Source organism: Salminus brasiliensis, chromosome 2 (assembly GCF_030463535.1).
Source record: "Salminus brasiliensis chromosome 2, fSalBra1.hap2, whole genome shotgun sequence".
Classification (NCBI taxonomy): Eukaryota; Metazoa; Chordata; class Actinopteri; order Characiformes; family Bryconidae; genus Salminus; species Salminus brasiliensis.
Genome location: NC_132879.1, coordinates 17,375,112 through 17,400,347, shown reverse-complemented (window position 1 = coordinate 17,400,347; position 25,236 = coordinate 17,375,112). Strand labels below are relative to the sequence as shown.

At 40.2% G+C, this 25,236-nt stretch overlaps 1 protein-coding gene across 1 annotated transcript; it reads right to left on the bottom strand.

Moving 5' to 3' along the window:
• Positions 1-1,152: 1,152 nt before the first annotated feature.
• On the bottom strand, positions 1,153-25,000 carry tbc1d2 (TBC1 domain family, member 2). Its single transcript, XM_072668905.1, has 14 exons — positions 24,815-25,000; positions 22,954-23,432; positions 19,747-19,894; positions 12,291-12,408; positions 11,730-11,860; positions 11,334-11,578; positions 10,484-10,876; positions 8,979-9,089; positions 8,585-8,757; positions 6,921-7,421; positions 5,706-5,826; positions 5,402-5,587; positions 4,653-4,774; positions 1,153-2,594 (listed from the first exon to the last, which is right to left on the bottom strand). The coding sequence occupies exons 2-14, from the start codon at positions 23,425-23,427 to the stop codon at positions 2,384-2,386; spliced, it is 2,934 nt and encodes a 977-aa protein (XP_072525006.1). The 5' UTR covers positions 23,428-23,432; positions 24,815-25,000; the 3' UTR covers positions 1,153-2,383.
• Between the last annotated feature and the right edge of the window lie 236 nt (positions 25,001-25,236).

Below are 25,236 nucleotides of genomic sequence, written 5' to 3'. Positions count from 1 at the left end.
CTCCAGAGTTCGTTTGGGACTGGACCGAGACCACCGCTACTCAAGCGTCTCCATGTTGTTTTGGTTCACATCCGAGTGTGATTACTGTATACACCTGCCCAAATGAATCACACCAAGGGTGAAATCGAACGAGGGTCCGATTTATCCAGACTGAAAAGCTGAAAAGTCACAATTATAGACAAACCCGATTCACCCGTTGTACAGTTGTAGTCTTTTATTGAGCACACTGAGTAAACATCCACACTGCAGGCTAGAAAAAGTAAGTGAACCCCTTTCTGTATTGGATATTTTTAATGATTACTAATAAAATGAGGTCTGATCATTATCCACAGCACAGGTTGGCAAAAGTAAGTAAACCTTCTCCCAGAGCTAAGGAGATGAGGTTGGAAGTGTTGAATTTACAGGTGCGTTGTCCATTCAATAAAGATAAGTGGGCCCATTCCACAACAGCACTGTGGGCACCATGACACTTTCTCCACACTTGGGTCTTTCTATCACTGTGGAAGAGGTAAATCTTTGTCTGAAGACAGTCTGATCCAGACTGATTCCTACTGCTCAAGAGTGGTTTGCAGTTTGAGGAATTGCTTCTGTATTTCTGCTTTGGAAGTCTTGTTGAACAGTAGATGGATACCTCCACCCCAGCTCTGTGGAGATTGTTGGTGATGTCACAGACTCATTTTTGTTCAGACCCGTTTCTTCACAGCTCTCACAGTGTTCCAGTCATCAACTGACCTGATTGAGGTCTGGTTGTTAGTACACAAAAGGTTTCTTTTAGTTTCAGGGCATTGTTGTATTGACTGTGTTCAATACTTGTGCAGTGGCTCCCTCTGTAATTTTCCCTCTTTTCTCTGTGCTTGCATTTCTTCCACAGACAGCGCTCTGGTCTTCATGTTGTCTTCACAGGCAAAACCCAGGGCCCAATATTTTTGCCCACTTAGAACATGGCACTTTGTGTTTAAACCCACCTATTTGTAAGCAGTTAACACATCCAGATGCAAATATATGGAAATCCTTTATTCTCAAACCAAAAAGCTAAAGAATTGGCCTGGTTGTTCCAATATGTCTACAGAGAACACTGTATAAAAGATGCAGAAATGAACAGATTTGTTATAAATATCTTTATTACAGATATATTACAAACAAGTGCTTCAGTATAAAAGTATTGCTTAAGTGCAGAAGTATAAAAAAGTATTTTCACTGATATGCATCTTTGGTATTTGTGGTAGCTACGGTGCTGCTAAAAAAATGGGTTTTATTTCTGTAAAATACAAACTTTGTATTGGAGTCTGTATTTTATTAAATATAAATTTCACTTAAAACGTGATCAGATCTTCATCCAAGTCCTTAAACTAGACCATAAGAACCTGGTTAAATGCATTATGCAAAAATAGGACCTAGAGGCCTCTCTTGCATAGAGTAATGTCAGTGTTAATTATCAACCATCAAACATACAAAGCCTATTGGAAGACACTTTCGGTGAACAGATGAATTTAAATAAAAAAGTGTTATACTGTGCGAACTAAACACTAAATAAGGACCACAATCACAACCATAAAGCATGAGGGTGGCAGCATGATGGTTTGAGGATGCTTTGTCTTGTGACAGAGAACAAATGGAAGCTGGACCTGTGAATTCTGGATTATACACCCAGTTTCTCAGCAGAATGTCAGGGTGTCTGTCTGTGAACTGAAGCCTATGTGCAGCAAGACAATGACCCTGAGCATACAAATAAAACTACAATTAAATGATTGAAGCAGAAGAACATGTAACATATTGGAATGCTTAAGGCAAAGTCCAGGCCTGAAGATCTGATCCCATTTCAGTGCAATATATGCAAAAATACAGACAATTGTTACTATACAAAAACTACTTTCTAGTTTCCTATTATACTGTCTGTACAAAGCAGGAATCTTTGGTAATCCTCTTATTTTGTTGACAGAAAGCTTGTAAATGCATTTTAATATTCTGAAAAGATGGTTAAAACCATGGGAGACTTTGTGTTTGTTTGTGTCTTGGAGGTGATATATATATTTGTATGTGTATCTTAATCCTTAGTTCTGCTACTAAGGACCTAATGCCTTGAACAGTTTCAAACATTCCCTGATCCAACATCTGATCCAGCTCATCATCTTATTACCAAGCTCATCATGAGTGTTGAGGCAGGGCACAGTTGTAATGGCCAGTAGGTCCTCAGCAGCAGGATTAAGAAACACTGCTGAAAAGGGACTTCTCTCTGGACTGCCCTGTTGGCTGTGGGTGTGTGAATGTGTTCTGTTGCATATCTGCACTGCTACATGCTGTTTAGGCTGTGTTTTGTGCTAGACGTCAGAATTTGCTAATCAGGCCTGTGTATCCGAAGCTTCATCCCTGCCCTGAGTCCTTTTTATAATGTCCATACATCATCATCATCCTCGCTGGCGATCAAGTCCAAGTCCTTGTCTTTGCGCTGGCTGTTCTCTGAAGCATACTCTTTCTGCAGCTTCTCCAGCTCGCTGAGCTCAGCCTGCAGACGTTGCAGGTGCAGGGCCCGCCGGTTCCGCAGAAGCTTCATTGGGAAAGGGTTCAAATCCATGAAGGCGATGCTTGTCAGCTTCCTGTGAATATTGGGCGATAAAGAGGGTCAGAACAGAGGCTTTGGACAGAATACACACTCAAGCTTCTTTTTACAGGAACAGTTTGCTGTAGAAATTTCAACGCAAGATTTACAGTTTTGCCTTTTCCACAACTGTAGTCAATGAGACAAGACATGTTTGCATCTTTAGTTATGTGCTGGAGCTACGAGGCTGATAGCAAGTAATGGAAGCTTATAGCCCTCTTGCTTAAATAGTCTGACACTGATATTTTATAAAAAAGTACAGACTAGCTAGGTGGCTTTTAGTACTATTTGAATTAGACCACCCAACTATTTAGACATTAGTATGTCTGACACTAATCAAGTCTATTTTAGGATACTAAAAAAAGAGTGTGGGCATTAGCATGAGCATACACTTTCTATTTTATGCAGATTTCTCCTTGTCTACAAAGATAATTCAATCCTTTCTTCCTAAAGAAACCACTCGGCCCCTCCTCATCTCAAGACTAGTACAACTCCCTCCTTTGTACCATCAGGCCATGTAACTTCTCCACTGCTTTCTCTGCACTGGCTTCCTGTAGTTGCCCACATCAGATTCAAAACCTTGATACTGGCCTACAAAGCCAAGAATGGACCAGCCCCTCTGTCCTGATGACAATAGTCAAAACCTGATCTCTTCCTAGAGCCCTTCAAGCTTCAAGTATGGCTTGGCCTGACCCACCATTCCTCAAAACGCATGGATGATAAGCATCTATACTTTTTTCTATCCTGGCAACAAGGAGGTGGAACGAACTTCCCCAGGGTGTTTCAACAGTCGAGTCAAATGCAGACTGAAGACCTTAAGAGCATTTAAACCAGCACTAATCTTGCATTTATTAAAGGCTTGCATTTATTAAAGACTGTGTGTACATAGCTGTTGACTAGTGTGCATCATTTGTATCTCTGTATCCATACTTCTATGTTTGGCAGTATCTTAGCCTTGGGGTATCTCTTGACTCAACTGACACTACTTAGGGATATTGTCATTGCCAGTGGACATTGAAGCACTTTTGTAATTTGCTCTGGACAAAAGCGTCTGCCAAATGCCATGAATGTAAATGGATGATTTAGGCACATGGTGAATGATTTAGGCCGGGGGTTATAGGTTGTTTCTAGATTAGATTATTACTAGATTAATAGATTTCTATTACTTTCAAGCTGCATTAGCAAAAGAAGCAAATTTTAAACATGCCAAACCTGGATAAGCTTTTCTCTGCAGCGAAATATCAAGTTAAAAAGACCTATGTGCTAGACATATGCTTTCTGCAGCTGAAAGACTGCACTGAAGCACTCTCAGACTCTCACTCTGGGTGTCAGGTAGATCAGGCTTTGATCAGAGGCTTTCACAGCCCTACAGGTGCCTTTCATTTCAGAGTTTAAGACAAAGGAGGAGCACAGCGATGTGACCCAAATACACTCCATGTCTTTCTCTGCTCACTGCATGCCTGGCCATAAACTCCTAGAACTCGCATGTGTGTTGTGCTCTGTGCTGTGTGTGAGCTTAGTAAATTATACATGCTGGAGTCTGTCTTCCGAGTAAAAATAGAAACACTGTCTACAGCTCTGAGACTATGCTGAAACAAAGCTGCGGAAGGGGAAGGTAGCAGCGCGGATCTGAGTGACCCAGATTGGAGAGGTCAGCAAGTGCATTTTCATGGATCCTCTAAGTTGATAGCAGGAAAAGCAGATAGAAAGAATTCAGATGAGATCAACAAAAACAGAGTGAAACATATTGTCGCTGTCGGGCAAAAACATTGTCTCTCCATTTTGATGAATGAACCTATAAAGTTGCCCTGTAATGACTTGAAATAATGCCACTTTAGACCTATAGTTGGCAGACAATAAAAGAAGGGCAGGAGGCTTCAATATCTGGTATTGCCATTAGTGGACATACGACCAGCAGTGGAAATGCTAGGCTAATACCCAGCCATAGTGTCCCAGTCATTAAACTCAGGCAGCTCAACAAAGTATATGCATTTGACCTCTGTATCGTCACATCTGGCCATCCTAAGACCTTGTTGGACCCACAAGGCCCCCTTACCTGCTGTCTGTGACTGTTTTGGTGAAGAAGCGGAGGTACTGGTAGATTTCCACACTATCGTGTATCTTCAAGATGTCCTCTTCTTTGTATTTGAAAAGAGCAAGTGCATATCGGAATATCACCTGGGAATAAATCGGCGGAGTGATACATGAGACTAGATTCATGCTAAAAAGACAAAGAGCCTTTACATCTTCAATGAAAGTAATTCACACAGCATACAGATGTTTTACAGACATTTCTCTGTAGGATCTGTTGTAAACATGTAACCAATCAGCCCTAACATTAACACCACCTCCTTATTTCTACACTCACAATACATAGTATTTGGGTGGTGGGTCATTCTTAGCACTGCAGTGACACCGATGTGGTGGTGGTGTGTTAGTTTTTAAACAGTATTTACTCTATGGTGGTCATGTGGGGTCCTAACCATTGAAGAACAGGGTGAAAGGAGGTTTGCAAATTATTAAGATCTAACAAATTATGCAGAGAATCAAATGGACTACAGTATGTAACTATAGAACTACAAAGTGCTCTTGTATGTATGTATGTATATAATTATGATATAATGGACAACGAGTAAAGAAACAAGGAGGTGGTGTTAATATTATGGCTGATCAGTGTTTATTCATTCTGTAACAAAACACTGCATCTGCACAGTGGAAAATTTACAGAAGACTGTAAGTAAAACAGATTTGTGGATTACGTTTGTACTATTTCTATTGGTCCATGCCTAAAATATGGTGGTGTACCTTAGTGCCTTCATAGAAGAACGCATCCCAGACCTTCAGCAGGATGTCACTGGGCAAACTCTCTACAAACACCACCATAAACCAATTAAAGGTGATAAGGGACACATCCACATTGTGCTCCTCCAGATGGGCCACCAGGCGTGGCAACTTTTCTGCCATAAACTCCTTAAACACGCGTTGGTCTGCCTGAATGAAGAGGCGGGAGGCCAAAATAGAGAGAAGAGGAAGCACAAAGTGAGTTCAAAACACACCTGTACCTGATTTACCTTGATCATTAACTCTTCCCCATCACACATACTGGTACCTGAGAGCCCAGAAGAGTTTTGGTGTAGTAGTCCTGAGGCATTAGGAACTGCACTATGGTCACCAAGCACCAGAACGCGTCCTCCTCATTCTGCAGCACCAGCAATGCGAGAGCAGCCAGCCTGAAGACATCAGATCACACACACACACACACACACACACATAAATATACAGTGGATCCAGTCCAACTAGATGGATTTGTATTGAAATAAATACACCCAGTGCTATTTCCAGTACAATATTACAGTGTAGATTTAGTGCTGTACCAGCATTACCTAAAGGTTGAATTATTGTTTAAAAAGTGACCACTAGATGTCAGGATTTCCTCTGAAGTGACTTTGCTAAACTGAGGTATATTACAAAGGTCAATTGTTGTAGTTTTAGCTTATTTGTTTGATATTTTGGTCTGAGGAAACCCTAAAGCCCCAATTTTTGTATATTAAACAAAAAAAAGATACATAAAAACTTAATTTAAAATTAAAAATTAATAATAAAAAGGCAAAAGATCATATTATAAGAAGAGTGGAATCTGCATTTACACCTTCTTCTGCTTGCTACTGCTTACATCTAATTTCTCCATCTTTAACTAAACAAGATCACAGAGCTTTGAACAATTTCAGAACGCACATCGTTTATGAATGCATTTAGCACAATCCCCAGAGGATGTGCTAATAAGCACAAGAAAAAAGGAGGATTCTTGTTTGTTCTACTGATGTATGCTCATGTGCATTCTGCGGTCATCTGGGGAGTACTGCAACAATCAGAACTCAAAAGCAAATTAAAGATCTGAGCATGACAAGCAGCCAATCATTTAGCCTACTTTGTTTTTATGCTTCATAAATATGCCACTGTGCATGACTTTGTTCTCGGTTCTCAGATGTTTATTTTAAGCAGGAGCTGTAATTTAACCTGTGAACACCTGTGGTGTGACAGTTACTTCCAGAGAGAATCCATTCCTAGACTTGTAGTAGCCCAGTCCTGTACCACATTTTAGTGGTTTCCCTGCTCCAAAATACCCACTTCAATTCCAGAAGTGTCTCAAACACCTCTTCGTACATTCCAAAAAATAAAAAGGTCACACAGATAAACTTCAACCAAAAGGCAGAGAACACCCCCCCCCCCCCCCCCCCCCAAAAAAAAAAGTGTTTGAAGACCATGCATGTGATCTAATTGTAAGGGTTTCTTCTAGTACACTGTGTTGGGCTAAAGCATGTACCTGTTGAGCCCCTGGCAGTAGCCGACTGTGGGGTTCTGCCAGGCGAATGCCAGCAGGACCCGGTGGAGCTGCTCCAGGGCTGGGCTAGACGGTGAGGAGAAGTGCTGGTTGGTGGTCAGTGTGCGGTGCAGGTCCAACTGGATCTGTCTAGATGCTGGGTGTGGTGTGGTCCGGCTCTTCTCACACAACTGCTGAAAGAGGTCCGGGTAGCGCTTCCGGAGTGACTGGGTCCTGGTCCGCACCATCCAGCGCCACACTCGCCGCCGGTACTCACGCGGGACGCCCCACCGTAAGAGACTCTTCAGCTCTGGAGATGAGACAAGGTCATCTGGGGAGCGGCCTCCCAGGTACTGCGTCCAGCGGGCTAAGAGAGACCTGTCCCCCATATCCTGCTGGAGCAGGTTGTTGGAACGGATCTCCAGAGCCTGGATCTTAGACAGCAGCCTCATGTCCTCCACCTCGTAGTCGGGGATGAGCTTAAAGCCATACTCATCAAACTCTCTGAGGAGCAAAAGCCATGAATTAGGAATTGCCTGATTTTACTGTCCTCTCTGATTAGTCATAGTGGCACAGATGCCCCTTACTAGTATACACCCATGAGCCATAACATTAAAACCAATTTGCCTAATATCGGCAAACAAAGACCACACTCCCACCCAAAATGCATCAGTGAGCTTCAGTCACCCATGACACTGTTAGCAGTTGACATATTGTTCTTCCTTAGAGCACTTTATTGGTATTGACCGCTGTTTATCAGGAAGAAACCCCCAAGACCTGCCTGCCGTTTTAGAAATGCTCTGACCCAGTTGTCTAGTTATTACAATTTGGTCCTTTTTTTCAAACATATGTAGTGCTTGCCTAATATATCACACCCCTTGACAGGTGCCATTGTAACAAGGTAATCAATGCTATTCACTTTACCTGTCGGTATTTTAATGTTATGGCTAATCAGTGTATTTCAAATATTTTAAAGAAAAGGAGTGTCAAGTTCAGGTCCTGTAGCAGATGTGGGCCAAGGTCTTGCAGAGATTAGTGTTTCCTTTCTAAAGCCCTACACCAGCTGGATTAGTTTTACCACGGGAAGTTGTGTAATTTCAGTGATTCCCAATTATATCTGTTTTTTTTTTTTGGTTTCAGTAAGAAACTTCCCATAGTGATAGACCTTCTATAATTCACTGTACTTAGAGCTTCCTCAATAATAGTAGACCTGTTCGTACTGACCTCATGGTAATACAGCATTATTATATAACCTGCTAGTGGACGTGTCCAAGTTCTCCATTCTTACTGAGTGCTGCACCTGTCATGCAACACTGACATTAATACATCTGGGCTATGACCCAGATTTATATCTGGCAGGGTAATTTGGGGAATCACAGTCGCGTCCCTTTCAAATTACAGTACAAAAGCCTCCAAAATCCATCTAAAATCAATCTTTACATAACAGATTCAACTTAAAGAGGCCTTAATTAGGTTAATATGGTTTTTTAAGGCATGTTAGATGAGGTAGTGTCAATCTCTATAGTGCTGTTCCACTCCAGACTTTGTGTAGAAGTAGGATTGCTTACATTTAGAGATTTAGAAATTAAATTACAATTAAAAGAAAAATTATGTAAAGTTTCCCAGTGTTGTTTCAGAATTCTACCCACTGAAGTCTGAGATTTTACCTAACACTGTCGAGTTTGATAACGTCTTTCAGGTTTTCTTGCAGCGCGTCCTCTATTAGTGTCCTCACAGTGTCTCTCTGCTCAGCATTCAGCACTTTAGTGTCCTGGAGTTTTCGCAGGACCCCCAGGTACCGGCTCTCCATCTGGCAGTTGCTGGCCTCCAGATAGGCACACTGACACACAAACACATACAGATAATCTCCTGTTTAGCTGACACTTTTACCATAGCTACCACTGGGCTGTCAACAAGCATTTTAAGTAATAAACTCAAATGTGTAGCTATATGTGAAAATACTCTTTTATCACCTTACAAATTACAAATGAAAACCTAAGCAAGACCCTTGATGCTACTAGTGAGAAAAGGTTTAACCAAATAACATTAAAAAGCTCTTACCTTCACCATGAGACATTTCTCCTGTTCTGAGCTGTTCCGCCACAGTCTGGTCAGCTGATAGATCTCAGAGTTTAGGAACTTGTTCTGGGTCTTATAAGCTTCTATATCATCCTGAAACACACCAGACACAAATAGCATGCTTAAAAACAATGGTAATCAACACAATGGCCCACTCACTGAGAAAGGAAAGGCCTTCCAATGCAAAGTGCATAGGCTGTTAGAACCATTTATAAGGATTAGGCTGTTATCTCACGCCACAAACAAAGGGACCATTACTCCATTTACTCTGCTCGGCAAGACAGACACGCAGTGTTCAAAAATAAGTTGGGTCATGTTCTAAATGTGCCACCATAAATCTGCTTGAGTCATAGTGGGCCAACAAGCAGTCATTCATGAGGCAATTTCAAGTCCTGCTTTTAAAAAGACACAACTCCACATACACACTGAAATAAGTATTAAAACATGATGAAATTATCCATTTTGAACTGAATAAAAAGGAAAATAAAATACTGAATAAACTGGGCATAACCTAAAATGATGAAATACAGTACTATGTACTGGCCATCTGAGGGGAAAAAAAAACTATTTATATGGGCAATGGCTGTTTATTAACTCAGAAAAGTAATCCATTCGAATATATACAATTAAACATTAATCCAACCAGTCTCTTGACCTGTGCTGTTCAATGTAGCCCCTCTTGCAATAACATTGTGTTTAAAGTAGAATACAACACGGACAGGAAATGGTCAGACCAGCTGAAATATGCATTCAGTTTGTGGAAGAGTGGGCTTAAAAAGGACAGAAGCTTCTTAAAGAGACTGGTGTAAAAGTGACACTGGTAAAGTCACCCTACAATGAAAAATCTATTTTTCATGGCATAGTTAAATAATAAGAGTTCCGTAAACACTGCTGTCTCCTCTTTCGAATGAAAATCTGCCACAGAGCTGGAAAATAGGCTGATTCCAAAACCCCAAAACTGTTCTGTAATAGTATTTACTTGCTATATTTATACTCCGAAAATTTACATAAACCCAGCCCACAATCAAAAGCTGAGTCAAAGCTGGAGAAATGTTAAAACGCAACAGTAACTTTGGGGAGAATATGGTGTTGTTGATACTAGAGAGCAGCACATCACCTCCAGATTCTGCTAAAGAGTGCAACCGGGGGAAGAGTGTCTTTTACCATCTCTACTCTCCGCTGTCCGCTCCCTCTAAAGCAAACTGGACCACCTCAGCCTACAAAACTGAGCCAGATGTAGTGCTGTAAACCAGCCAATAAAAGCTGGTCATCATTTCTTATTTTTTTAATGTGCCCTCAGTATCAGGTAAAACAATGTACTTCATTCTGCAGCAAATCAATACCATTCTTTGCCCCCAACCAAAGTCATCAAAGAACAGCCTAAAATACTCAATAAATGCATTATTTGCAAGTTCTCAGATGTCCTAAAAGTACTACACAGTACTATAGATTAAATATTATTTAAGCATATAAATGGCTATGTCTACCTTGAGGCTGTCCAGCTCCTGAGTGAGCTGTCTGAAGGTTTGCATGCTGATGCACTCAGAGGAAATGGTGCGCTGTGGGTCGGCTATGCATGCTGCCAGTTGCTCAGAGAGTTTGAGGATGACCTCCTGCTTGGCCTGGTTCTTCTCCATGAGAAACTTCATGTTGTCCTGCAGCTCAGTCACATGCGCATCGCGTTCACCCAGGCTCCTCTGCAGGGCCTCATTCTCACGCTTTAGCTGCTCCAGCCGCTCCCGCAGGTCAGCGGCGCAGCGCTCACCGTGCCGCAGCAGCTCCAGGCGCTGCTGTTCACCCTCCGTCGCCAGAAACTGAGCACACGCACGCTTCTCCAGCTGAGATGCCTCCAGGGCTTTGTGCAACAGCCACACCAACTCCTAAGACAAACATTATTGATAATAGAGAAAACCATTGTCATTTTGAGGAGAAGCAAAATAATATTATATATTAAATAAATAACATAACATGAATGCACTTTTAATGCACTTTGGTCATTTTGGACCACGAAATGTCATGAAATGTTCATACAGTATAAAAGCCAGGTGACATTTCATAATAGCTTAAAATCAATAAACAAAAATCATTTGGGAAAACACTGATCAGTTGGCGCAAGTGAGCTGGATTATGACTGAAATATAAACATAGTATGAGGGTCAATCGGTAGGTCTGCTGTAGATGATTAGTTGGATTAAATGTGTTCAAACAAAGTCAACATTACAAATTACAGGGCAGAAAGAGAACTTCAGAGCCAATATCTGGGTAAAACCTTTAGAGCATGTTCAAGCATGCTAGCTTGCTACCATATATATATTGAGAAACATCTATAATCTCCACCTTCTGGGCTTTGACCTCCTCAGCCAGAGTCAGTTTCTCCTGCTGGAGGCGGGAGGTGCGTTCGAGGGCGTTTGCCTCCTTCCGGTCGACAGGCAAAGTGGCTGAGTTGCACTGCTTCTTTTTCTCATTGGGCAGAGACAGAGAGGAACCAGGAACCTGTGGGCCTTCATGGAGCTTCTCACAGTCTACCTCTGGTAACTGGACTTTACTGTGAGGAGACCCTGGGGCAGGAGAGATGGCAATGGCTGCGGACGAGTAAGATGTAATTAGATACATTTAAGAAATCACATTGCAGTGATCCAATCAAAGTTGGTGATGACCTTCAGTGGTCAATATGTACTAGAGAAGTTAGATAGAGAGTAATTTAAAGTAGTTACAGTAAGGCATGGCGCTTACTGGGTATGTTGGCTGAGGAGACATTGGAGTTGTCTGTCTTAGGGGAATCAGTGGAAGAAGGATCTACCCAAAATACACTCCGGCGTAGCTCCTGAGATGGCCGTCGAAGAAGAAAGCTGTATACTGAGTTTCTGTAACAAATCATTGGTCATTTTTTTAACACTGCCCCTGGAAAATTACAGCAGGCTGAAGGTCTCCAATATTACCTATCATTAACAAACATTAACAGGACATCCCTGCAATGCTGCATTAGAATGGACACGATGCACATTTATTAGCTACTGTATTTCCAGCGTCCTTACAATGACATAGAATCTGTAAAGCAATCCTGTTCTTATCTTAAAGATACGCAATCTGATCTTAAGGAACTAGCACAAGCTTGTGGCTGAATATGAAGCACGACTTCCTTAAATGTGAAATTACAGGCATACTGAGGAACATTATTTCATCAGTACTTCTTTAAAATGCTTACGTCTTTACTCCGAAATGAAAGCATTGCTACACACTTTTCTATTTTTTGTGATTACTTTTACTAAAGAAAAAACATACTTCTACACTCACTGTATCTCGATGAGTGGGTGCTTGATTGAGACGTTGAGAGGGTTGGTTTGCACAGGTACATTGGCAGCTTCTTCTCCAACCAAACCTGGGGGGATCTTCACAGTGGGAAGAAAGTTAGCTGCAACAAAACACAAAAAACTATGCTGTGATCTGGCTGCTTGCCACAGTTAAGGCCAGAACAGGGTGAAACAATAAGGAGGACATCATAACCACATGAAAGCTTTATTAGTGGGTCAATAGGCCCATGAGTCATTTTGTCTTTTTATTTGAACAAAACAACGGATGGCATGTACAGTATGCAGTCATTCTAGTGCTTGCAAGGCTTGTTTTAAAGAGAAGGAATGTTAAGTTGTGAAGAAGCATAGAGGCAGAGGGGGACAGTCACGAGTTTCATTTACTCAGTTACATGTACAGTATTGTGAAAAAGTCAAACATCACCCTTTCATTTGTGTTCCAATCAAATACCCTTACAGGTAGCAGTAATTCAAAAAGCTAAAAATTGTTAATCGCTGCTGTTTTTCATTTTTTGACATTTACATTTACATTTACGGCATTTAGCAGATGCTCTTATCCAGAGCGACTTACAAAAGTGCTTCGCTATTTACCCAAGAAAGACCTTAGCTAGTTAGAAAAGACTAATAGTTCAAAGATACCTCTAAGCTTTAGACATTACTAAACACAAGACAATAAGGTGACCATAGTACTCAGCTATTCGCTCTTGGAAGAGGTGGGTTTTCAGTCTGCATAATGTGAATCTGGCAATTAGGCACTTTACATTGTTTCAAAGTTTTATGATAAATGAACCAATAGAAACGCTCTAAAGTGACTTGGGATGTAAAAAAAACCACACACTCTCACACTCACACTTCTCACACTAACTTCCAGTGAAAGTTAAGAAAATGCTGTATCATTTTGTTGTGGTTTGAATGTCCAGCCTTTTCCCTTATTTATTTATTGCAAATTTATTGCATTTATTTTTAAAAGATACATGCTTTCAGTTTTATCAGTCTTCCTGCTTTGCATCCTCCAAGTAATCCCAAACACATTCAATGATGTAGAGGTCTTGACTGGACTGGAGTGGTCAGCCCATTGTTTTGAAAACACCAGAGGGTTATTTAATGCTCTGATCTTCTTAAGGGGTTTTATTCCCAACCAAATGTATTACCAGATGTAAAGAGTATATCCACCCTCAATTTCCCTTCTTAACATGTGGCCTTAAGCAGTGGGTAGGACCAAGCATAGCCTTGGATGCTTCATACATCGGGACTCAACACTGGTAATGTCGCCGCCCACCCCTATGCAATAGTACAATCCTCTCAATCAATTTCATCATCAACTGAGGCAGAGTAATTAATACATCAGGACTGAATGTTCAGCCCCTTGGGGGTGCACAAGCCAGGTTTGGAACAGCAAAAGTGGTATTAATTAGCATAAAAATTGTAAGAATTTACCTACACTTCGACATCAACAAACTTTTCCTTACTTATGCTGATAGATTCTAGATCCAATAAGATGTTTTGATTTGGCTCAGAGATCCTCTACATACCTCTGTATAACAGAGCTAAGGAGACTGTCCTTAAAGTGATTTCTCTGTTTACCCTTAGGCCAAAGACACCTGGAGAGCAGCCAACTTCTTTGACTATGTCACATGATCACATGGTGCAGTAAGACATTGTGTTTTTTCAGTCCATGTAAACTGTAATGGGAGTAAGAAGGAAACGCATGGCACTGAAAGCTACGACACTGGTTGATGTAGGTGGAGAAAACACACAAGTAAAGAACTTCGCTCTAGCCGCATATATCAAATGACACCATATGCTGCTGTCATGTACGCCTGTGTGAACAGGGTGAGGTGCCATCACGTTCCAACATGTCCGAAAACATTTCAGCTGTGAGTCAGTCTTAGCCATACTGCAGTGACTGAGGGAACAGCCCCAAAGGCTCAACACGGCAGCAAAGAAGGCCGAAAGGGAGCTCAGAATGGTTGTCAACAGTAATTTCTGCTTTAAGTATGGGTACATGTAATTGATTTCCATATAAATACACAACGTAGGCTAACAATTAGAAAAAACTATATAAAAATACCAATGCAATGTACAGATCCAAACATAGAAATCAGTCAAACAATAGTTCAGACCAAAATAAATCTACAATGAGGCTTACATGTAGCTTGCAGCTGGAATAGGTCAGTTATGCAATTCATTATTAGATCTGTTTTAATTGGCACAGTTCCTCTGGCTGGCCACCTGCTTGATCAGCTCAGCCATTTGTTTCTTCACTTCCTGTGATAGTCACTGCTGTGAGGCCCCACTTTCCTGCAGCTGAGCACTTAAACTGAACAGAGTATTATGGGGAACAGAAGGAAACTGGTGGTGGTGCTCCTTGTTTAATGTACAGTAGATCCCACCCTGAAGGGACCTGCAAGTGGGCAAAACATAAACTGGAAGTAGTCATTTTTCCAGTTCCTAGTAAACCCACTGATTGTGGATTACTGGACAAAATGCCCACAAGGGACGTGATTCATCATTAGATATCCTCCATCCGTCATGCTAGATGGCCTCACACAGGAAACGAATGCAATTTGCAAGCAGCGCAGAACAGTATCAAAGCATTGCTCTGGCTCTGACTCCATGCAGCACCCACCCAGCCACCCACGCCAACGTCATCACTCCCCTCAAGAGTTTGAGATCAAATACACACTCCACCACAAAGCTCAACTTTTAAAAACTGTGTTTTGTTAACCAAGTTCAAGTATTCACTCCAAAAGCAAGAAAAAAGTGTTACAATCTACCAAATCAAACATAAGAGGTAACAAAGCAATGCTGAAACTAGGGCTGGGTGATATCATGGTATGTAAAGACATTTAGACTAATTACACTGTCTGTAAAGAAACATGCAGTTGATCAGTGTTTTTCAAGCACTGATATCCTCAATATTCTTAGAAAAGCATATTGTGTATAACAAATTCACTCATCCAAGCTTAAACACATTAAAACACTGCCTCTAAATCATGGATTTGTCTATTAGTCAATGTGAAACCAAACTGCAAACTGCAAACTTCCCTTAGCATTAGCAACCCACCAAACAGATTTGGTTAACACGTTTTACCCAGTAGACCATCTCAGGCTTTGCTTTCTGACTTTTACGTCAGACTAAACCACCTTTCTGTGAGTTACAGTTCCACTGACATTCACAAACAAGTAGCATTCGTTTCACAGGTTTGCTTATGATAAAAGAAACTCATTATTATTTACCAATTAAAGTCAGATTTACCTAATGCAAAACTTAGATAATCTGAAACTGTTCTGCGTGTTAAATGAAACTCTGACTGGTAGTATGTGTCTAAAGGGTGAAATGCTAGTCTTATAAACTTTCCCAACCTCACAGTCAAAAAAGAATTAAAAAAAAAAACAGAGCTTAAAATTCCTAGGCCAATAATGGCGGATCTGAACTTGTTTGGGCTGAGTCAAAGACAGGCCAGCGCTGCTACGAGAAACACATAAAAACGTATGCGTAGACAGCTCAGCAGCCTGCCAAAGAACAAGTTCTGAAACACAAAGACTACACATTTAACTTTTGATAGTCAGTCACACAGTGTAAAAACCTGCAATGATAAAGTAACTGACTTTATCATCGCTCCACTTAGTTTAGTGAAAAATTCTCCAACTCTAATTTTGTTAGTTCTGCATCTCAATAATACATTTAAGTCTTAACATTAACATCAGTAAATGAGCCGCAGCTGAAATGACTTCCTACCCCTTGATTTGTTTACTGTTTATTAGAACTCCCCCAATTACACGATGTCCCCAGACTAGAGCGCTGAGTCCTTGAACTTATGATCTGCTAATACTGGATGAGCAGACAGTTATACCGTTGTCTAGAGTAGTGCAACTGTAGGAAGCCATAAGTTTCAATCCAGACAACGCCACTGGCCTCCATGTGTAGGCGGCTGATGATTGGAAGGCCTCAAAGGAAAGAGGGTTAGAGGGAGTCCTAACCTGCAGATGGCAATTAACAGTAAACCAATTGAGGGGGAGGAGCCAAATCTCACAAAGCTGCAGCTCATTTACTGTTATGTTGTTAAGACTCAACTTAAAATACAGTATTGCTGACCGAAGTGTGATGCAGAAGTAATATAACGTGAGTTAGGAGAACTTTAGAATAAACTATGTTAAGTTGCCTTAACTTAGTTGGCCTGATTTTAAACTGTTTACAGTGTAGACACATCTTCATAACACAACAGCAACTGGCTGTACTGCTATTGTGAAAACATCTTAAAGGAAAAACACTGGTCCAGGATCAGTTGCCTATTTGTTTGTACTTCTCTTGCATGTTATTTATGCAGACTGAGGTCATTTTGGTTTCATACACTATTAAATGTGCAGATGATGCTAGTTTTATGCAAGTAGAAAGTGAGTTTCCTTTACATTGCTGGAGTGCGCAGTCTTTGCAGCTGAGTATCTGGGAAGGAGAACAGTCTGTTGTGCCTACATGCATAAGTTAATTAGGTTTTAAATCTATATAAGAATCATCATAATCCTGGTTTGCGGAAGTCACTTTGGCTTTTGAATGTTTAAATTAGCCAAAACACCTTGCAGGTCAGGATAAGGAGTAAGGGGGGATTCTTACTGCCCTAAAATGCAGACGGTTGTGCGTGCAGTAACTCGGTAAGGGTTATAGGCCTACTTGTAGGTTGCCTTCATCCACTTCCTTTGAGGTTTGTAATTTACTGGAACTCTGTGGATAATTAACAGCAACATAAAAAGTAATTTCCATGGAGGCCAACTCTCCCTTAGGAAGACACACCCTCCTTCTGCCCTAATACAAACTGCAGATAGACCTTTTTAAGACATTTTTAAGATATTACAACCATTTCAGACATTTAGACACTGACAAGCCTGATTATGTCTGGAAAATACAGTATGGCGAAATCTGTCACATAATTCATAAAAGAGAAAGTGATGAAACTTCTTTTCACTGTGAAAGCCCCTAGATCACGTGATTATTTGATTTGTCAATGTTTTCAGACACTAACCTACCAGTTCGTAAGAGCCAACAGGGGATTTCCTAATGTCTCTGGGTGCATGTTCCCAAAGGCCTTTCAGACTATGAACAGCACTCATTATGCCTCTCTCATATTTCCTCTCTATGGCTGATTTATCCACAGTTGGCCTGCACATCACTTACTGGCCCAGTTTAGAAGTATACAATACCTTAAAAAAATGTTGATACCGTGGTCATATTTAAACACACATTAGGCATAATGCTAGACTAACAGATTAACAAAAGGCATTTTGTCCCATCCGCATTGACAGTGGGGTCACAGTCATGAGATTTTGATAGCCTAGTTACTCATCCTGCTCCTATGCAAGAATAAGGTTCAATTCCCTGTTCATGAACACCACCTGTATATACTAGTAAGAGTCACTGTGCAAGGCCTGCCATTGAAAAGTGCTCTGGATAAAGGCATTTGTTAAATATATAAAGATATGGGCTCCCAAGTGGCACAGCTATCTAAGTGCTGGCCTATTATTATTCTCTTGGGTGGGTAGGACAACCTTCCCACTCCCTCATTACTCAGCATTATGCTAGCCAGGGTGATTGTCTGTTAACAGATTTAACAGAATTGGCTGTGAGCATTCTCCTCCAAGTATACACAATATGTCTCGCAATACTTAATTTATCACCCATTTTTAAATATTGCAATGTTTTTCCCTTTTATGGTGAGCTCATAAATAATTTGAAGAGCTCTGCTGTGTTTGGCTGGTTTACAGAGAGGTGCAGTAATGGCTCACACAGATACAACATGTCTAGCCACAAAAGTAGCATAGTCATAGCTTTGTTTTTAGTGCTGCGACGAGAAAACCGTAATTATCCCTGCAAACTCAAGACTTACCAAAGAGTGCTGCTATCCGTATAGTTACCCTGGCTAGCGAAATAGCTCATGCTGCTAGGCTTAGCCCAGCATAGATACCAACATTGATGCAGTTTCGTTTCCTCACACCCTGCGCTCAATGCCATTCTTCCACTACTGGTTACAGGCAAAGCCGCGGTCACGAGGCTGGTTTGTGTAGCGACCCATGGCCATGCGTTTCCCCATATATTTGATAGAGTCTGGCTGCTGTATGCATACACACTGATGCACAAACTGCAGAAATTACTGATGCACATTCTGGACTACAAAAGCACCATATTTAAGAAATTGTCTGCTACTAGGACAAGAATGTTAGTGTATGTAGAGTTTGGGGGCATAAATCTTAATCAAGTCAAGACTGTTTTGTAACAGTTTTGAATTTTAGAATTGTTCCATTTCACCACCCTCTTCTACTTATGCAGGACGTGCATTTGAATGAGGACACAACAGTATTTGAGGTTCACAATATGTCACTTCCATGTACCGAATGCTCATTATTCAACTATGCCAAGATGAATACAATTTTCATAACTGAAAAGAAAAAGTACATTACAAAATGTAAACCACAGAAACGGGGCAGTTTGGATGTATGCTGTTTAACTCCAAAGGATTACCACTTGTTTTGTCATGGGGGTCATACAGAATAAATATCCTCATATTGACCATTTACTTTAGATACTTTAATACCACAATTACTTTAGATACTTTAGACTTACAAAACCATATTTTTGCAATTAAACCTTTGACCTTTGACCCTTTATTAGGATACCAAGAGCACAATACAATTTGATATGAGGTAATATTTCACATAGTGCGCTACAGTAAATCCAATGTAAGTAAATCCAGAACAAATTATGCCCACTTTGTAACAAAACGTGCAGCTAGTGAATGTTTAATTGCTGACAATGTGCACAATTTGCTCAAGGAGTGTACGGATACATCATTTGGAGCAGTAGCAGCAGTTAAACTGGATTAACACAAACTGCTAGTAGACGTAGAAGTAGAAGTATACTAGCAATTTCAGAAATGCTTGTGTTGCTGGATTACAATGATAGTTCTGTGTCAACTACAATAATGCCCTTGTGTTTCTCTGCCTTTAGGGTCACAAGGCCTGTCCAAAATAGTCGTAAATCGATTGAAACACAGACACAGCACAGTAAAAACTTAAAATTGTTTTTCCATGGTATTTTCCACGATCAACTGACTCACTTTAAAAAGGAAATTTGCTCTTACTCAAACCCTTTCACCTTCTGCTTTCAAATCCATGTACACCACAGTTGAGGAAGCAGCTGGGGTAAAACATGTTGAACCTGTTAATCCAACTCTAAAAAATCATTGTTTCAGGCTTTTGCTTTCTATTAATACATAACTTTGTTACATGCCGGAGTGACCAGCTACAGTCTCACATCCCTGAAAAAATCCCTGCATTATCCAAGTGCAGGGGAATGCAGGTTGCAACATGCTAACAGAGTCAGTGTGTCTTTGTGTGATGTTGTAATTTCTGATCTCATCATTTAAGTCTTGCGTTCTCTTCAGTCTTACCGGGGCAGGTATCTAAGAGCTGCTGGCCATCCTGGATGAGGTTCTCTGAGGTGGACCTGGAGGTGTCAGCGCTCAGCTGGTCTCTGTGCTGCCATCGTCTCAGCTGCAGCTGCTGCAGCCAGTACATCTTAGTATCCCAGTTTGCAGCCTGCAACGAGATCCTTTACTGAGACACAGCACAGGCTGTTCTGCATGTAGCATAGAATTTATATAGTATTATCACAACCGTGTATCTTTTCAGGAGAAAATTTACCTAACGTCTAAGGATGCAGCAAGAAGATTTTCTTCTTATGACTCTTCCATTAAGGTCATATCTTTGCAGGTGTCGCTGCATAGCAGAACAGTACATCACCACTCCAGAGCTTGCTAAATCTTGTGCAGTCAAATAGGCTTCCAGACCTCCACATCATCTCTACCATTTATGACTCTTAATTACACTATGAACTGAAAAACGCTACCTTTGCTATGCTTTGCTATCTTTTTTATGGACTTGTCCTACTTTGTGTGCATCAATTATTTCATTATTCAGAAGGCTAAACAGCTGCTTAGAGGGGCCAATGTTGCTGGTTATTGGGACAAGGTTCGAGGAGCCAATGTATTAGTAATGCTTTTATATTTGCATCGGCTGGCCTTTCCTGTTGACTGTTGATGACTGTAAACAAGCTATGATCCTAACAAGCTAATTAAGTTAATTAAGATTTTAGTAAAATTATCCAAGAACTTCTTCTTTCTTGGGCCTCCTTTCCTTTTTTCTCTCCACAATTGTGCAAAACAAAAATAGTACACTAATCTTGCTTAGAATAAAAGATTAGTTAAAAATCTTTCTATGTACTTTATGCTTTTTGGTGACCAGTTCATCATTACATTAGGTAAGTACCTTACTATATGTATCATGACAAGGGGTGCCTAAACTTTAAGTCATTATATATATATATATATATATATATATATATATATATATATATATATATATATATATATGACTTAAAGTTTAGGCACCCCTTGTCATGATACATATAGTAAGTTGCTTGTTCAACCATTAAACATTTCATTACTTCCCAACTGAATATGTGTACTGATGATGTAACTGCTTGTGACACTGTATATTAGGTTAGTAAAGGAGTAAGGGTGGGTCAGTACTCCCATAATGGCTAAGAAAATATTTCTTTCTTTCCCAACAAGCATTTTTGATTCAAAGTTTACAACAGTCCAATTATAAAACAACACAGCACTGGCTTCAATCTAGCTAAAATACAGCAGCCTAAAAGTAAAGGACTGAAACAGATGTTTAGTGCCAGAAAGTTTCCCTATATTATTTTATTTAGGGATAAACAGAGATTGGAATCCTGTTGCTAATAGCAGATCTAATTGCTTGTTGTTACAAAACTCCAGATGTGAGCAATGTAGTACAGAAACCAGATCAAGTCTTGGCAGTCAAGGCCAAACGTGCTAAACATTTGTGAATGCTCAACCAATGTGGCATTTCACCATTCCTGCGCAAATCGTCTGCAGCTCAACCAACGATGGTGTCCCTGACACACCCTGGTTATTCCCCATTGCTCTAGCTCTCCTAAAATATGTATTTCCTTCATAGAAGTGAAAGCTTTAGGTTTATTAGTTTTTGATAAACTGATCCTCCCAGATGCACTGGATACCTAGATGCCTGGACACATCTACTGAAAATCAATCTCAGTCATTCATTTACAGCAGGAATTTGACAGCAAAAGTATAATATGCATTCTGCAGCCTTGGATGGATCTAACCACCAAGTGTCCTGATTTATGAATAATTTCTTTTTAATTGTTTTAATAATTTTACTACATTTTGGCCAGGAAATGCATAATGCAAAATGTGCATCTGTAGATGCTTCAGAGTGCAATGTTTGTGGTATTTGCAAATGACCACACAGAGTGATGAAACACACTGAGCAAATAACACAAACAAAACAGTGGCAACCTCTTGATCCATAAGATATACATATAGTGTTAGTGTCTGCGTGTCTGTCTGACAGTGTATATGTGTAAAAATTCACATCAGTGTATTATGTGTAGGGTTGCAGCGGTACACAGTTTTTAGGTATACCATGGTATGAAAATTCATGGATATTATACTGTGTGCATTTGCTTTATAAAGGTATTGAAAAAACATACAATTAAACAAAGAATCCCACCCATTTCTTGGAATTTTTAAAGTTTATAAACCAATCAATCGAATAATGTAGTAAATAATTAGCAGATATATGCATAATAAAAAATAATAATCATTACCTAGATACAAAATAGTTAAGTTAAATTAGAAAGAGCTTTATTACATGTGCAGCTTTCTTATTTATTTTTTTTTTTTTTATGTATTTTCAAATGTGAGATTTTTGCACATGCTTTCATTAGAAAATTGTTTGTTGTTTTACTACAGTAAAAACAACCAAAACATCCTTGTTTTCATTTTTTGAAGACTGACGGTAACTGTTAATAACAATAAGAGGAAGAATGATTAAATACCATATACTGTGATACTGTAAAACTGTGATATTTTTGAGACCATCATAATACTGTAAGAATCTCATACTGTTGCAATTCTAATTATGTGTTTATACAAAGTGAGTTGTGAGCTACTGGGCAGCTGAAATCTGTGCCAGTAAAGCCTGAAATAAAGACTGTAATAAAGCACTCTGTGAAGTGTCTCTAATAACTGTGTAATTACAATTTATAATCCAGGCAACAACACTGTAACTACTGGTGATGTATTCACTGTCAAGGGAGTGCAGTTGTACAATTTATGAGATTACATATGTATTTACTTTAGTATTGACTCCTGTAATTACTGTAAGTGTATCCAAATAGCTGTAACAGCCTATTCTCTATTGTGTGGTTATACATGTGTATTAAGATGTGGGTAATTGTGTTTATAAGCACCACTACATTTCCTGTTACAACTATGAGATAAACTGAGACAAAACACATGTTCTTATTCAAGCTGTCCTACTGTAATGCATTTGTAACAGTGACCACAGAGACACTTAACATAAAGTGCGACCTCAATTTTTCACTTTTTTTGTATTTGTTGTGTTTTTTTTTATTCTTATATTATATTATATTTTCTCATTATCTTCTTACATGAAAGCTAACAGCTGCTTCTCATGTAAAAGTATTCCTTTCAAAGATATGAGGTTTTCTGATTATTCTTATCTGAAAGAAAACCTTTCCATACCTTTAGTATGACTGTGCGTTCTGGTGTCTGTATATGGAAGGTGCCTTCCTCTCCCTGCAGTGGGTAGCTAAATGTGGCATTGCACAGCTCCACCTTGCCCAGCGGGTTTACATCCTGTGCCGTGCGATAGTAGAACAGCTGGCACTTCTTCTCATCGTACGTGAACCAGCGGTACTTCCAGGCTCGGAGCGGGCCCCCCTGCTTGTGGAGATAGCCGCATAGCTTGGTGCCAGAGAGATGTTCAGTTGCCTTGAGGCTCACAGCGGTGCTGTCCGGCTGTGGAGCGTCCACTTGAGTTCCCTCCTTCCCCTGGTCACATGTGGACAGACCCATTGTGTCTGTGTGTGCTGCCTCTGGATTCTCTACCAAACTGCAACACTCATCTTTTCCAGGCATGTGTTTTTCTCTCTGAGGGGGAAGTGACCCAGACGCATCAGCACTGGGATTTCCTTCGCACCCTCCTTCTCCCTCCATCCAGCCTGAAAAAAAAATGAGAAAAACAAATGCTCAGCAAAACAGTGCCAGCAGTGGAGGGGTCATTACTCTATATTTACCTCACGCTAGAAAGAATAGTGCATTGTTTAGAATGAAAGACACATTAAATATGCTGACATTTAACTGTACTTAACGTTGTTAAATATTAAGAGCAAGACTTTATCATTCATTAATATTGTTCAATTACATTTTTCATTTATCTATTCAACTTACCATGACATTTCCCTAACACTAAACATAGCACTCATGATTAACTAAGCTTGAACTCAACCCTTGTCCAAACGCTAACCCCAATGCTGCTGATAATGATCTGAGAATGACCTGATAACCTACAGTGACCCAAGAAACGCTTGTGTAGGCTGAAGACTAAAGTGTTGTTCCAAACCTAGAGGCAAAAATGTACTGTACTGATACTTAAAGATATATTTTCACATTATATGTTTTGTAATATTCTGATTTTCTTAACTTAAATAAAGGGCCACACAGAGCTCCAGGGACAGAGGTTATGAGTTTGATCCTCAATCTAGACCCTTTCCATCTGTGAGGAGTAGGTGAACAGGCTATGCTAAATTGCCCCTAGGTGTGCGTGAATGGCTGTGTGTTGTACCCTGCATTGGACTGGTGCCCTGCCCAGGGGGACTGGAAGATATCATTACATTGCCCACCCTTACATGTGTTTTCTGATACCAGTACTGATTCTTAGGTGGTATTTCTTATAGATGCCAAATTGCAAATGTTATAGATGTTGAAAGTGCATGATCAATATATCTTCTTTATCCAAACCTATTTTATTTCTCATCCAATGTTAGACGTTTGTGGTTTTATGACAGGTGCTATTCTTATTACTCTTTACTATTCTGTAGTGGTAGTAGGATTACAGAGATTAGACGAAAAGCTTGGATCATTAATGTTGATTACTTCTTAAGTATTGGATTACATGGAGCTTTTAGATTTTACCATTATACCCTGTTCCACTGTTGTGTGATCACCTCTACCATATATTATAAAGCCATCAGACGTTTCTATTCCAGATAATTACAGATGTTCAGCAGGTCAAACCCACAGAGTGATTCTGTAACTCAGTAGCCTCTCTCTCTCTGGCTATATATATATATAAAAAAAAATTAATAGACATAAACATTAGCATATGTGCATGCTGGAAACCTCCGGAAATCAGGAACACCATGTTATCCAAAAAAAAAAAAAGAAAAAAAAAAAAAAGAAAGGCAACACAATTCAAGGAGCACATTGCTGCAGTACAGTCGACCGACTTCACCATGTTACAGCTCTGTACAGACATTTCTGAATGTTTTCAGTCACTGAATCCACGGTTCTTACAGTACTAGCTTATCAAAAAGTCACCAACCTGCTGTGTTAAGACTTCCAGCTTCTCCAGACGGTGAACAGGACCTAGCTACTTCCTTGACTGATCTGCGAGAGGACACTCTACCAGGACAGGAGGAGGATTTTAGCCGTTTCCAAAATGTTGTCTGTGTGTGGAGCAGGAGGGAAAGCTCTTACATTAGCACTGTGTCACTTCACGTCGTGCCGCTGAGTGTGAGTGTGTGTGTGAGAGTGAGTGAGTGTGAGTGTGTGTGTGAGAGTGAGTGAGTGTGAGTGAGTGTGAGAGTGAGTAAGTGTGTGCTCCAGGCTAAGCGTGTTGCTCATTGCCTTGCTGTGAGTTTTCTCTCACACTCAGAGGGATAGGTCTGCTCCCCGAAACACAGCTAGTCTGTCATTAGACTCATCATCAGTTAAACTTGGCCGTGTTAAGAATAAGCGCTGTAG

Bases quoted from the DNA above. Each gene is read 5' to 3' on its own strand.
- tbc1d2 (XM_072668905.1), bottom strand. From the start codon at position 23,427: ATGGAGGGAGAAGGAGGGTGCGAAGGAAATCCCAGTGCTGATGCGTCT. The intron at 9,090-10,483 runs GTAGACATAGCC...GGTGTGTTTCAG, and splicing joins AGGAGCTGGACAGCCTCAAG to GATGATATAGAAGCTTATAA. The intron at 5,827-6,920 runs GTACATGCTTTA...TGATGTCTTCAG, and splicing joins TACTGCCAGGGGCTCAACAG to GCTGGCTGCTCTCGCATTGC.